The sequence below is a fragment of the Aythya ferina genome (assembly GCF_964211825.1).
Source record: "Aythya ferina genome assembly, chromosome: 11".
In the NCBI taxonomy this organism is placed as follows: domain Eukaryota; kingdom Metazoa; phylum Chordata; class Aves; order Anseriformes; family Anatidae; genus Aythya; species Aythya ferina.
Window position 1 is genome coordinate 7,199,577 of NC_140307.1, and position 14,431 is coordinate 7,214,007.

The window sequence follows — 14,431 nt, forward strand, 5'->3', positions numbered from 1 at the left end:
TGGAATGGATCAGCAGGTCAGCTGGGAATGACTGTCAGGCTGCCAGCGCTCTCCCTCCCTTCTCCCTGGCTTTCTTTGAGGTTTGTAGCTCTTCTGCTTTCTTGTTGCTATTGCCACCCTCCCCACACTCCCCCTGCCATACACCAAGCACCCAGACCTTTCCCGAGCACTTTACTTAATCCCCAGGATTCTTTATATAGGAATTAATCTTCTCGTCACAGTGGGAGAGCTCGGAGGGAGGGGGTACATTTATCTCTCCTGCTGAGGTCTAGAGTTGCATTGCTGTGATTATTGGTGGTAGCAGTGTGCGTGTGTCTGGGGATCTGTGTTTAGCTTCTTCATTTCTTAAACAGCACAGGGGCAGCAGCCAGGCAAGTTGGCAGCTTTGCTTTCTGGCTGCATTGTGTCTGCTGCTAGAAAGAGGGATTGTGAGTGGGGAGCAGCATGGCAGAACAAGAAGCCAGTGGCTTGCAAGTCCTTCTCTCCACCCTCCAGGTAAGAACAGCTTGAACTAATGAGAAAGGTGCTTGGGCTTGTTTTCCCCTTTAATTCACCAGCAGCAACTTGTTGGGCTGAGTTTGTTCTTACTAGCTCCCTGCTGGCTTGTCTCTAAAAGCATCAGCATGCAGGAGTCCTGACCTGCACCTCCCACCCTAAAACGCCTTTATGAAGTGAAGTTTCACTATTTGGAGATGAACGCTGGCAATTACTGCTATGCATCAATCACCGAGCCCTGTCTGCGGGCAGGCTCGGCTCCTGCGATCTCACCGCGTTCAGCAGGGGAGCGAGGGAGGTGTGAGGAACTGGCTGCTTCGCAATGAATGGGACCTGACAGCGCTGTCAGTCTGCAGGCGAGGCGAGCCGCAGCAGTGCATGGCACTGCTCTGAGGGCTATGGGGAACGAGTAAACAGATCTGCTCGGAGACCGCAAGTTCCTCCCTGTCAAACTATCCTCACCAAGACTCCCAAGCACTTGCAGGGAAGTGGCAAAACCTCCCAAGGCTGGGCTGGGTGTGCTCAGTAAATGTCCTCAAGGAGCAGAGGGGAGGGAAGTGTCTCGGTCCAGGATTGCACTTGTTGGACAAATGCGACCCTGGGACGAAGGAGAGGTATCTCTTCCTCTGTCTCTAGGCGATCCCCTTGGTCCTCTTTTCTCCCAGCGAAGATGTGCTTCTCCTGGTCTCACAGGAGATGTCTATGCTGAGGCACGAGCCATCCTATGAAACAGGGAGCGTGTTTTGGGAGGGGAACCTCTGCATTCATAAGCTTTTTTTTTTTTTTTTTTTTTTTTTTTTTTTTTTTTTTTGTCATGAGTGGTGAGTGGGAACTACTTTGCCAAGACAAGCGGCACAAAAATCCACTTTTAGACATTTATGGTGAAATTCCAGTTGTCTGCATTTTTCCTGATCTGGGTCAGAGCCCCACAGGGACTGGAGTTTTGGGCAGTGTGCGCTGCAGAGCAGTTTCACATTTGAGGCAGCAGCATCCTCTGGCAGCTATGTGGGCCACCAAAGCCTCACACTGCTGCACGCCACAGGAACAGAGAATAAGGGCAGGGTGTGTGAAAGACATGGACCACCTGGGTCAGCCCAGGAGCTCCTGCCTCACAACCTTGTGTCTCTGAAGGTCTCTGTGACCAGCCACGAGTGCGTAGAGAAGGTTACAAGACCCCGTGGTACGTAACTGGCTTCGAAACTGTAGTTGTGTGGGCTGACCAGCCTTGACGTTCTTAACAAAGCTTATGTAACTGTCAACAACTTTTATTTCTTGTAACATTGTCAAACCCTTGTTTGCCCTCCACGGCGCCCTGTGGCAGTGAGCTCTGCAGGTGAACGGGCACACAAGAAAGTTGCTTTACTGGTCTTTTTTTTTTTTTTTTTTTTGGCAGTGTAACTTGCCTGTCCCTGTGCTCTCACAGTTTGTTTAATGCATGTTCTGTATCTGTACTACATTGTGTTTTTGCCATATCTAAGTTACAGTCCTCTCCCGGTTTCTTTGGATAATTGAGAGCTGCGTGTGCATTTGTATTCATCAGCAAAGCTGTATGTGGGGCTAGAATAGGAACAGGTAGGTCCACTGCAAGCGAAAGACATTGCACTGTTGGCAAAATTGCAAGGCCGAACACTCAACCCTAGTGTTACAAAATCTAGGTACAAAGACCCTTGTTTCCCAAAACTCCACATTCACTTAAGAGCAGAAGGCTTTCTTGTTGTATCTTCAAGCAAATGCAGAGGTATGGGTGCGAGAGGACAGGAAAGTAAGTAGTTGATGACAATTATATATATATATATATATAATGCTGGTATGTTCTGATCCCCCTTGTCCTCCCTTAGCTCCAGCCAAAACTTCACCACTGTCGCTCGGCAACACCGTCAACTATCTTTGCTACACAGATCCAGTGATAAAAAAGACCTTTGCTTGAAACAATTGGAAAGCACTGACCTGGGAAATAATACATTTTGTTGATGTTTGCATTTGCTGATAACATCCCTCTGCATTTTGTTATATTCTGCAACAGCTGTCCAAAACATGGTTGCTTTGTTTTTGTGTCCTGCCAAATTGTCAGTGCTGGTTCATATTCTTTTATTGGGCATGGAGAACATGTCTGCTGAATACAGCAGGCTATTCTGCAGGATAATATTATTGTGTATTTTCCATTTATCTTAGCACATAATATTCCTTTGTAACCAGAAAGCTTTCAGCTGAAGAACGAGGGGACATTCACCCACCAAGCCAGTCTTTATGAACTTAAGGATAAAAACAGCCTTCCTCCTTCAGTTGGGGCTAGATTTCTACCTCATTTCCAAGTACTGTCGTGGAGTATTATTCTCAGCCTGGAGGATGTACCCACCTGAGATAAGCTCAATCACCTTCAGCCAAGGGGACAATCCTTCCCTTCTCCTCCTGCTCTCACAACCTGGCTTTGGTAAGGATGTTATCATGCAGACCAAAACCTGAACAACGTGCACTTCCTAACAGAATTCCTGCTCCAGTCAACGAAAGAAACACTTTTGGTTTCTGAGTTCTTCAGAACTGTTCCCAGCACAACAAAGGAGCATGATCCTCCAAAGACAGCTCAAACCCATGAAAGCACGACGTGTTACAGATGTTCTGAAAAGTGACAAGGTGAAAAGCAAAAACTGCTTTTAAAGTGCAGCTGCATTTTGTCACCAAAATATCACTTCAGGGAAGACATGACATTTCAGATCCCTAGGTAAAAAGTGCTTCATTGCTTACAAGGTGCAGCTTTCAAATGTGTTTCAGATTTAAGAAAAACCTCTCCCTGTCTCATAGGTTTTGTGTCAGAGTTGCAGAGCCAAGCACTTAGGAGTTTTCTGTATTTTTTTTTTTTTTCTTTTTGGTTTTAACACCATTACCTTCTTTGTTCTCTCTTCTTGACCTTTCCCATGTGAAGTGCTCCTACAGTTACCACCTCCCATCCCTCTGCCATCCTATTCTGTTCCTATTTCTGAATTACAGTAACTTCACCTCACACCTAGCTCTGCCCTGTCTTTCATACGCAGGTGGTACATTACCTATACCAAGGCTGGGCAGGTTGCTACTCTTCATCTTACTCCTCAGCCACAGCATGGCAGAAATCAGCATCCACCCCAGGTACAGTTTATCACCGGGGAGAAACTCTGTCATCCCATTTTGTAGGAAGCCTCCCTCATGCCAAATCCCAGAGATGTTTGGGTTTAGATCACTTGCTTATTTTAAAGCCAGGAGGATTTATCTGGGTGATATTTTAAAAAGCTGCTAGTAGCTAAGCAGAATAATAGAAAACTTAAGACAGCATCTTTCATTGTGTCCCAGACTATTGAATCACTTCAGGCTTTAGAGCATCGATCTTCCTACTGCTGGTTGTCCCAGCCCTTATCTCACTCCATCCTCATGCTCGTTAGCTAAATAAGCAGCATTTTGTTTCTTCCTTTGTGTTCTCTCTGCTCTCTTCCTTGCTTGCCAATCCCAGATGTGAGCCTGCCTTGGTTCCTCCTGAGAACGTCTCCTTATTCCATGGCAGCGTGCATCGTGTCGCCTGAGGTGTCCCAGATTTCCTGTTGGCTCTCAGCTTGGTGTTCACATGCTCCCTGAAGCCATGCTCCCTGTGTGCATATTCCACTAAGCTGGCAACCCCTAGGGCCGTTGGCAGATCTTTGGCTCGTACTTCGCCCTACTGTGCTGGACTGCAAATGTTCCTAAATGCTATGGTTCAAAAGGAAAGAGGTGAAAATCTTATGTTCCCATGGAGGATGTGTTTTGTGTAAAAGGATTCCTCTCTGAATGACTGTGCCCAGCAGGGAAGGGATACAGGATCCTCTGTTTGCTAACTTGAACCTCTCTGCTTCTTTGTGCTGCCTCTTCCGAGCTGGTCTGCTGGCTGGCTGACAAAGCAGTTCTATTGTTATCCTAAAGTCAAGTGGGAAGATAGCTGTGCTGCTTCAGTGACAATGAATATGAACGCATTTCACAAAATGCTTTTGTCTCCTCTGCATCCTTGCACTTATTCTGTCAACAGAGCTGCTGAGATTCCTGGGACTGAGAGAAATAGATGTAAAATCCAAAGAATTGCTCACAAAATGGAATGCCCACTGTATTGCACAGGGAGTGGAGAAGCTTGGAGTTCAGCTTTGTATTTTTGAGAGGCAATTTGGCAAGCAGGGGTTAGTGGAATACACTTACAGGGAAGAAAAATCAGCTCAAAAACAGATGGCCATTTTTATGCGGTTCATTAAACAAGTTTTATTGACATTGTTGTACCTAAAGTGAACAGTAGTGGAGACAGCATTCTCCTATTCCTTACAGAAAATATTCTAGCTTTGGAGCAGCTAAAGTAGTGCAGTTTGGTCCATGAGACACTTGGTTATGGGGTTCCAGGAAAAACCCTTCATGGAGAAACTTTGGATGTGCCACCATCACTTTCCTGTCTCTACTGCCAATGCCATTTAGACCACACATGTCTACTTTCTCTTTTAACTGTGGAAGAAGAAGAATATTTCTCTGCAGGCAACTCTATAGAGATGGCCCAGGCCAGCACCCTAACTTTCAGGGTCACGGCCTGTCCTTCCCACCTCAGCTGTCATCTTCTCCCCATCCACAGAGGACCTAAAGGTAATGCAGTGCTTTTCCCTACAGTTCTTGCCTCACCACCATGGGGCACTGCTAAGCAGGAGGAGACCAGGCACCTACCAAAGGAAAAGGAAGCTAGCATTTGGGTATTAACCCCAAATTCCTGTAAGGCTATGGGGAAATATCAACGTCTGGCATTCTTGCAAATCAATACAGAACACTAGCAGCTCACAGGCAGCATGAGGCACTTTTTGGGCTCTGCTGAAACCCTTCAACTGGCCAAGATGGGACCAGAATTTCACTCTCTGTCCCCAGGCTGGCTGCAGCTGTTTCTCTGAGCACACTGCCAACTCCTCTGAAAATGCCTCCAGTTGGGCTCTCCAGAGTTCCCTGTGACTGCATTAATGAGGATGTAGGACCTCGAGGTGCAAAATACACCCAGAGACTGGCTTGGCAGCAACTACAGCTGGACTGAGCAAGAAAGTGCTTTTTTTTTTTTTTTTTTTTTTGGTCCTGGAAATCAAGCAGAACTTTCCATGTCAAAGTTTTAAAGTGGGACTCAGTCTGTCTTTTCCTCAAGACCCCTGGGTTCCCTTAGTGAAGAAATGCAAATGCTCAGGGTAGTCTTGTCATTAGAATGCAGGTACGGGGAAATGGGTCACAACCTTCTGCATCTGACTTAATTCTACGTAAAATGGCTAATAATCCCACCATGTCCCATATCAGTGTTTGAGAAGATCAGGCAGTGAACATTTGAAAAGAAAAAGTTCGGGTGAAAACACAATAAAAATATAAAAAGTGGAATGAATTAATGATTCTGTTTCAGTGCAGGGCTTCGATTGGGCACAATAAATAATGCACAGGACCACATGCTAAACGATGAGGACAAAAAGCTATATGGGGTGATTTTCAAGGCAGAAGACACTGTTCATTCTGAAGCAGGAGGTTTGTGAAATAAAACAGCAAGTTATTGCGTAATTAAGAAAATATATATTGTTGTTCCAGGGGGCCAAATGAAATGACACGAACATTTTAAAACTGTCGTCTCAGCTGTTGAGAGCCCAGCCTGACTGCATTCATGGCCACGCTGTTTAACTTAGGCAATTTGCATGTAATATAATGGTACGTTATATCATGTTAAGCAGCTTTATATTGCATATTTTTGGACAAGTGCTGCATTATAGACACAAACACACATTAAGCTACATTAACTAAGAAGGTATATGCATTTGCTTATAATACTTGTATTTCTCATACAGTATAAAAAATATTCAGGTACATCTGATTATCTATATGTAAGTCAAGAATAATTGCTGGTGGTTACCTTGCTTCCCTGGGCATTTTGTATGCCTACAGATATATTTATTATATCACATCAATACTTTTATATCAATGGAAAATTTCAACCTTCTTCTTTTCTTGGGCTTCAATAGTTTCCCTCTGCAATACATGAAATGAGTTGTTTTCATACAGAGAGGTATTTGCTTGAATAGATTTTACTTGTGTTTCTTTATATAGCATAATCTTATTTTCAGTATATTATGATGCATTTTGTGCATAATGGCTTAGAGATCCTTTTGACACTTCTTTTTTTTTTTCTTTTTTCATTCAACGCTTGGCTTTATCTGTAATGGGGATATATATCTGTGGTATAAAATATGTTCATGGACATTTAGAGCTAGAGTTCATCATATTACATTTAGAGGAGAGCACAAGACAGTTGGACAGTTGGTTGTATAGAAAAATGTGTGGGCTGATAATGGTTAACTTTAGCACTGTCTTCTAACACCAGCAGAGAGTTTCACTGATGTGTGTTCACAGAAAGGAAAACATTTCCAAAATGTACCAGGAATTTAAGAGATGGGGAAGGATTTCGTATCACTCACTGTGGTATAGCAGGGCTGAAAGTTGCCCTGGATATGTTGCTGTCACAGGGACACTGCCTCTGTGTGATTATTCCTGTTTGTGCCAAGATAGGTAACACAATGTGTGTCATCATTACATTTGTGAGAAAAGTTGGGGGAGGATTTGTGCTTCTGGGGAAAGAGAAGATGAAAGCCCGTTTTTCCAAAGAACTCAAGAGAAGTGCACAACTGAAGTGGTATTTGCCAGCAGCTCCTCATGAAATGAGCCATGGTCCTGGGGAGAGGTGGCCCTTTGCTGTGTGTGGTAGGGTTGATATATGGAGACCTGAGAACCTCAGGCTTTCATGTCTTTGCAAATCTTATATCTGCAAACGTACTAATCATCCACACATGTTGTCGTGCTCTGCCATACTTTAGCCCCATGACTACATTCTTCTCACCAGACCAGGATATAAAATAATTCCCTGTTGCCTTTCCCTGTTCTTTTAATAAGCACTTGTCTCATGGACTGTCTATTTGCACCTGTTGGCCTTCAGAGCCTGATTGGCCATAGGGTAGAAGTGCTGATCCATTAGCTGGAGCCATTCTACATGCCGGGCTCACTGATCATCTCCTCAGGAAAGGATGAGGAAAAGGATGGAAAATGGTGGGACATAGCTCTTGAAAGAGAGTGACCATCTTCTCTAGCGAGACTGGGATCAGTTCAAGGCAATCTCACCTGTCTCCCTTTTCCGCATTGACAAAAACAATATTGCTTCAGAAGGTAGGGAATGAGCATTAGGGGGAAGCCACAGTTTTTTCTTGTACAACTATAGGTATGGATGTCCAGCCTAGTTGAGAAATTGGTGGGTCTTCAGTGCCTACAGTCCTAGAAGCTATGTGTGCATTATTGTGCTGCTGTCATGAAAGACAGTTTAATTTCAGAAAAGGCAATTGAATGATGCTGACTTTGAAGCAAGAACATCAATCAATGAAGACACCAAATTCACACCCAAGATTTAGTATTTCCTGATGATCTGTTGCTCTGTTATGGCCTTTGTTTTACTGAGTAGAGACCTATCTTATTATAAAGAAATGAAGGTTTTAGAAGTCAAGAATTTGTCCTTGATTTCATAAGATTTCTTCTAGAGAGGTCAAAGATAATATAGTAGAGACCCCTCCACCCACAGGCAGTACTGAGCTACACAGAAGAGAATGAATGCTTTAGACTGTCTATTGATTGACAGAATAACATCTGCTCGACAAGAAATTCACTGGGCAAAGTGAAACCTCCTTCCCTTAGGGGGTTTAGGGAACAAGGCTGATTTTTTTTTTTCCTTTTCTCTTTGTGGTTTGTTCTCCAAGAAGAACATAGCCTTCTTTTTCAAAAGGTGCTGTAGGTTGAGGTGGAATTAATGAGAACAGCAAAACTTTCATGGCGATTCTTATTAGAAAATTGAGTAATTCTGACATGGAAATGTCCTTTGGGAGAAATAACTAGTCTACCAAAGAAATCCTGCCTTTTTTCCACTTTTCAACAAGGGACACTTTGAAGGTAAAACATTTTTTTTTCTGAGACTAGAGCCATGGAAGTGCCACAACGTTGCACTTTTCTCCAGTCAACAACTGGTAAGTCTTTTATGTGCGTTAATTGTTGGTGTAATTTACAGGCAGAGGTTTCCCGCTGGACCCAATGGGAATTTGATCCCTTCAGTAAACAGATTCCTCTCCCCTGGACCCATCTGCTCCACCACACTCCCTGCTATCTATTCCCTTCCTTTCCGCAGAACGATGTGGTATTGATGGCTAAAACAGGAGTCCTGGGTTTTGTACTCAGGACTGCTTCAAACTCTTTCTTTCAACCTCATTTAATATCTGTGCCTCCAGATTTCTCCATTTAGTTGCTAAACTGAGATAAAACTCATCTGTCAAGTTTGGGTGGAACTTAGTTCACTTCTTAGTTCACACTTTCCCAAACCAAAGGGTGGAACGACTTACTTCATGAGCAGATGGCATTCCTTCGCTGGGTGAAATCAGCGTAATGCCTGTGGTCCTCTGCCATCCTCTGATTTTTACGGCATTTGTTCTGGAAGACCAAAGCAGAAGATTTACAGTGAAGATAAAGTTGGCCTTCCATTTTATTCAAGATTAACCTGACGAGCAGAAGCGTGACAGAGAGAGAAAGAGATCCTTCCATAAGCAGTTCACTTGGCATAGTGAATGCCCACCTGTCTGGGCTGCAAAAGGAGGGGAGGAGGGAGAATGGTCCACCTGACCTTTCCCTACGATTAAAATGCTGATCTGATGAAGTCAGAGGAACAAACTGAACTGCCTCTTTCAACCCTCCATTCTTCCAGGAATAAACCAGCTCCATCCACACGGGGACAGTTTCTGAAGAGGCTAGGGAAAAGCAGAGGTACTGCCCTGTTCTGTCTGGCCTCCTGTTTGGAAAAGTCCCCTATATTTGAATGGTCTTTTGCCCCATGGTATGTTCTGTAAATGGGGGAGAGAGCTTGAGATGCCAAATGTGAAGGAGAATGTGTGCCTGGCTCTGTTTTTATTCAACAATTTCTCTTCCAATAGGGCTTAGGTCATTTGATCTCCCCATAATGCACAGGGATTTCAAGGGGACAGCTGGAAGCAGAGAGACATTAAAATGACTTGCTCTCAGAGATGAAAACCATACTTATTAGTGGTTTGTTTCAAAAGTTCCCATAGCAGAAGCTGTATCTCACTGAAAACTTTGGAGGATTTTATCTAAAAGATGATTATCTAAGTGGCTGACAGATCAAACAGATGGAAATCTTCTTAGCTGAGTTCCCCTAACAAAGCTATGTCCTAACAAAGCTTACGGAGCACTGCAATACCAATGGGACTGTGCACAAATAAAACAGGACACAACAACAACTTCGTGGTGGTCTCTCCATGCTGGCGACAGATAAAGGCATCAGGAGTTAGACCTTTATGACTATGTTTTGGCATACACTGAACAGCCTACTGGGTATTCCCTTAAAATTTCACCTTTCTCTCAGAGATCAGCACACCCCGGCATCAAGACTGCATTTGCTCAGATCTCAGCCAGACATGGGTGAGACTGTGAAGAGCTCAGAGGTCCCCTTTGCTATACCACCAGCAGAGGAATACATGGCTCCTGCTGAAAATCCCCTCTTTTTATGACTCATATGCCACCACGTGTTCAGCCTGTTCTCACATAAGAGTCTCAGGAGAGTCTCTGAAAGAGGCTGCTTTATTTGCAGTCTGTCCTTTTGACATGATTTCTCACAAAGGACCATGTCTGCAGCTATCACCTGCCTCACTCCCAGCATTGTTCAAGCTCTGTGAACTAATGCCAGCCCAGGGAGTTCTGCTCAGTCCACAGGTGTCTCAGCAAGGTGAAGTTAAAGTACAGAATGTCACAGCAGGGGACACCATGCTCCTGACCTCCTGGGTCAGGATGTTCTGGCTCAGTGTGGCTCTTCAGACACCTGCAGGCACAACAAGTGGCAAAGTTTGCTCAGCTGAAGAGCCACAGCCTTGCTGCACAGAGAAAGGTGCTGGCAGGAGCAGAAGCTCTCATTTCTCTCTCACTTTGCAATGTCCCTGATCTACATCAGCCTGATCTCAGCTCAGGACTCTCAGACAGGACCCTGAGCTAGTATTTTTAAATTTAACTCCTGTCACATTTTCCTAGAGCACAAATGCAGCAGTGAACTCATTCACTGAGCTAATAAAATGCTTTTTAGCTTGACCGGCCAGCACTTAGTTTGCAAGTGCTTCTGTGCTGTTGAACTGAATTAACAATGTCTGAATAAAGCCCCAAACATGCCTGCCTTTAACGTGGTGGCATTGGATTGCTTCTGCTGGGTGTCTTGCATAGGATATAGACTAAAGATAATAGAAACCTTTGTTACTTTCTGGATGGAAAATGACATACCACTGTCATACCATTTAAAAACTTGGCAGGTTTTTCAGAGAGCTGAGGGCTTTGCTTTTAAGAGATTGCTGTTAAAATCTAGACAAATGACTCTCAATAATGCAGTTAGACAGATGTTCTGCTTTACATTACCAGTAATAATACTTCAAATCATTAAGAATTTTGAAGCAGGGTTTGCTATTCATTATAGATGCCGAGTTTCGTTTGTTGTTTGATTTTTCACTTACGCTGGATGGGAAAAATAGGTTCATCATTTTCACTTTCAGGTTCTATCTCCTACGAAAATAAGCTGTGACTAACAATATAACAATAGTTATTAGCAGTATGTCCCTGCTACCCATACCTCAATCATCATTATTAAGTGTTGATTGATTAAAGGCATTTTCAATGCTGTTCTGGAAAACACTCCTGAAAGCAGGGTAGATTGACATATAAGGACACTTATCTCAGCAAGAGAAAGGCGTGCTGTCAGTCTAAACCAGAACATACCTTACAGTGCTCCTTTTCTTCAGCCTAGAAGGTCAATCTCAGCCTAATATGTAACAAATGGGAGTATTAGCCCTGGAAAAGAGAGAAAAGCCCCAGCAGAACACAACATTAAACTAGGAAGTGCCAAGGCAGACCAAGAGTAGACACAGGGACTCTTGAGGCTTTATTCTGCCTAACCTAAGCAGGAACATCACAGAGAAGAAGAGGACAGCAGTATCTTCATTATGGTTGTTTACGTCCACCTGCACATGCTTATATTTGCTGTGGTATTCAAAACCTATGGTTTTATTAAAAAGCAAGTACAGCTGGATTTTTTCCAAGCTCACTTGTACTTTGAGAAATGCCTTTGCTTGAAAAAAAGAAAAATCTTTGTTAATTTACAAATCCGCTTCTTCTTTGAAAGACAGAGTATACTCTGGAGTGCGCCCGTAAAATCTCACAAAGAAAAACTGTAGCATGTTTCATGATGCTCTTTCATCACAAGTAGAGGAAAAGATAACTACACTGAATGCAAAACACAGATTCCTCCCTATTAAGTTTGGGTGGCAGTTGTGTTAAGTAGCTGTAACAGAGCAGCATTTGAATGAAACATTAATATTTTAAAATATTTCAGTAACAGGTAAAGTAATATAAAGTTTAGGAATAAACACAAGAAACACCAATAAACAGTAGGTGCTAGCATGCATACAGAAATTGTCGTGCAAGAATAATTAATGTTATATAAAGTCTCATAAAGAGAGTGTGAAAGACACATACTAGGATAATTTTGGCACTAGAATAATTTTTTTTTTTTTTTAAAGAAAAATGTGAATGATATAACATTAAATTCCGTCAAAATCTTTAGGTGTCAGAGGCAACTTATTGTGAAATAGGAGATGAAACCTCTGAGAATTTATCTGCAGTAGAAATTACAGAAAGAACATTAGAAATATTCAAGGGAACATCTAAAAACCTTTTGCAGAATATCACGTGTTTTGATTTATTTCGAAGTTTTCTCATTCTTTTAACACTTCCAATTTGACAGAAGCATTTTAAGGTTATATAATAATGTGTTTTACCACTGGTTCTGCATAATAAAGTAATTGCTCTATTAGAGATGCATTAGTGAGAGGAGGAAGTGACACAAAGGAACTTTGTATCAGGAGGAACTTCTGCAGAAGGACAATCTTTTTTTTTTTTTTTTTTTTTAAGAATATATAGAGAACTTTGGCATGAGAAAAAAGCAGGAAAGAAAAAAGCAATTTCCTTTGCTAAAGGCATCCAAGAAATTGCACTCTATCAGGGCATAATTCCTGCAGATATCTGGATGCGAACATGTATTAGTGTGACATGCTAACAGTGTGGCACAGATGATGAACAACCTTGCTCTGAAGTGAAGTGAAACACCTTGGAGACTTTGTGATGCAGCAGGCAAAATCACGATCTATGTGCCTCATAGCTCCTGTGTAGATGTGCAGCATCTCTCTCATCCTTGGGCATGAGGATGAATACCACTTCAAAAATAGGGCTAGGACACACTAATGTCAAGTAGCTGTAATACTTCTGTGCAGAAAGTGTTTCTGCTTTTTACCTACTAACTGTCTGGGCTCTGCCCCTGGTTTTGCCATCAACTCACTTAGGTGATGCCTAAGTGAATTTCCCACCAGCAGCAAAAAACAAGGGACAATGAATCTGATAGCCTTGATGAAGGATGCAGTGGGGCAGGTGTTAATTAATATTTGTAAAGAAATCTGTGATCTTGTGATGAAAGGTGTTATGTTAGTGCAATTTATTGCATTAAATATAGTAGGATTCCTTGGCACAGATGATTTCCACCATGTTATTCACCAAGTTATTTTGGCTAGAGATCAGCTCACGCCAAGCTGTTACATCTCAACACCTTCAGTGTTTTGAAGACATTCAGATATAAGTTTGGACTTTGCCCATGTCTGCCTTGTGGCAGTTCATTCCCACAGAGCGTAGCACATATCCTTTGAGAACAAGCCCTGAAGCTCAATGAACAGGAGCAAAGTCCTGTACAATAACGTGCAAGAAGTTGGCTTTGAGGCACTGTTTCTGCCCAGACACCTGGATGATCTGCCATCCATTGTGAAAGATGCCTAATTACTGAACCCAACTGTGAGCTGCTGCATTATTGAAAAAAAATAAAATAATTGCATGTTATCACACCCAAGTGCAAGCAAAGATGAGAAAAACATACTTTCAGGTCAATGGAGATCATAAAAAACCCCCACACTTGACTCCATCAGGCCACAGACAGACATATTTTATGAGTTTTTGCTGTATTCCTTGGTATAAAACCCACAGGTGCTGCTTTGGGATGATGCACAGAGCCTGGCTTGAGCATCAGCAGTGAGCATCAGTAGGAATGAGAATGGCTGGTGTTGGGTAGAGAGGGCACCAGCCATGCCAGGCAGGGGTGCTCAGGAGCAAGCAGAGCTCACAGGCAGGAGCAAGGAGCAGTCAGACCACGTGTCTTGTTCTTGGAGGCCCCTTGGCCGCCCTGCATACAGTTTGAGGGCTACATGATCCCACACAGCTGTGAATGCCTCTCTTGCAGGATTAAGGAGGTCACTTAGGACACTATCCTAGCAGTAAGGTCCTCCTCTCCACTTCTTTAAATAGACCCCTTCCCTTCTACATCTCCTTGGAGTTTCCTGGCCTATCTGACTCCTGGGCAGAGGAAACCCAGGTTAGCCTGGAGAAATGCGCTTGCTGTTTACCACAGAAGATGGTGGCGATGCTGAGGACATTTGGACATTTTGGGAGCAGGGGCAACAAGACCATGACTTCTTGGGATTCCTCTAACACTGGATGATGTTAGGATTGTAAAAAAGTGTTTCATTTAGTCTGTAATCATTTGAGTTGCAACACTCCCTTATTATGAGGCTGCCTAGTGAAATTTCAGAGATCCCTGAACTTATTTTTTCCCCTCAGAAATAATGATATTTTCCAAACCTCCGCATATCCAATACTATCGATAACCTCCCAGCAAGAAATCATAGCTAGCTGGCTGAATATTGAGGCTGAGGATGGGAGCACACAAGCAAGGAACTCTCCAGGGTATTTTGCTCTCTTATTTTAGCATGAATTT

At 43.1% G+C, this 14,431-nt stretch overlaps 1 protein-coding gene across 1 annotated transcript in view; it reads left to right on the forward strand.

Moving 5' to 3' along the window:
• The first annotated feature begins 379 nt into the window (after nt 1–379).
• The window catches only part of AGBL1 (AGBL carboxypeptidase 1), a 287,320-nt gene continuing 273,268 nt past the window's right edge, over nt 380–14,431 (forward strand). The window contains exon 1 of the mRNA XM_084532780.1: nt 380–495. Within this exon, the coding sequence (XP_084388906.1) occupies nt 445–495 (51 nt within the window). The 5' untranslated portion in view covers nt 380–444. The remainder of the gene's footprint in view (nt 496–14,431) is intronic.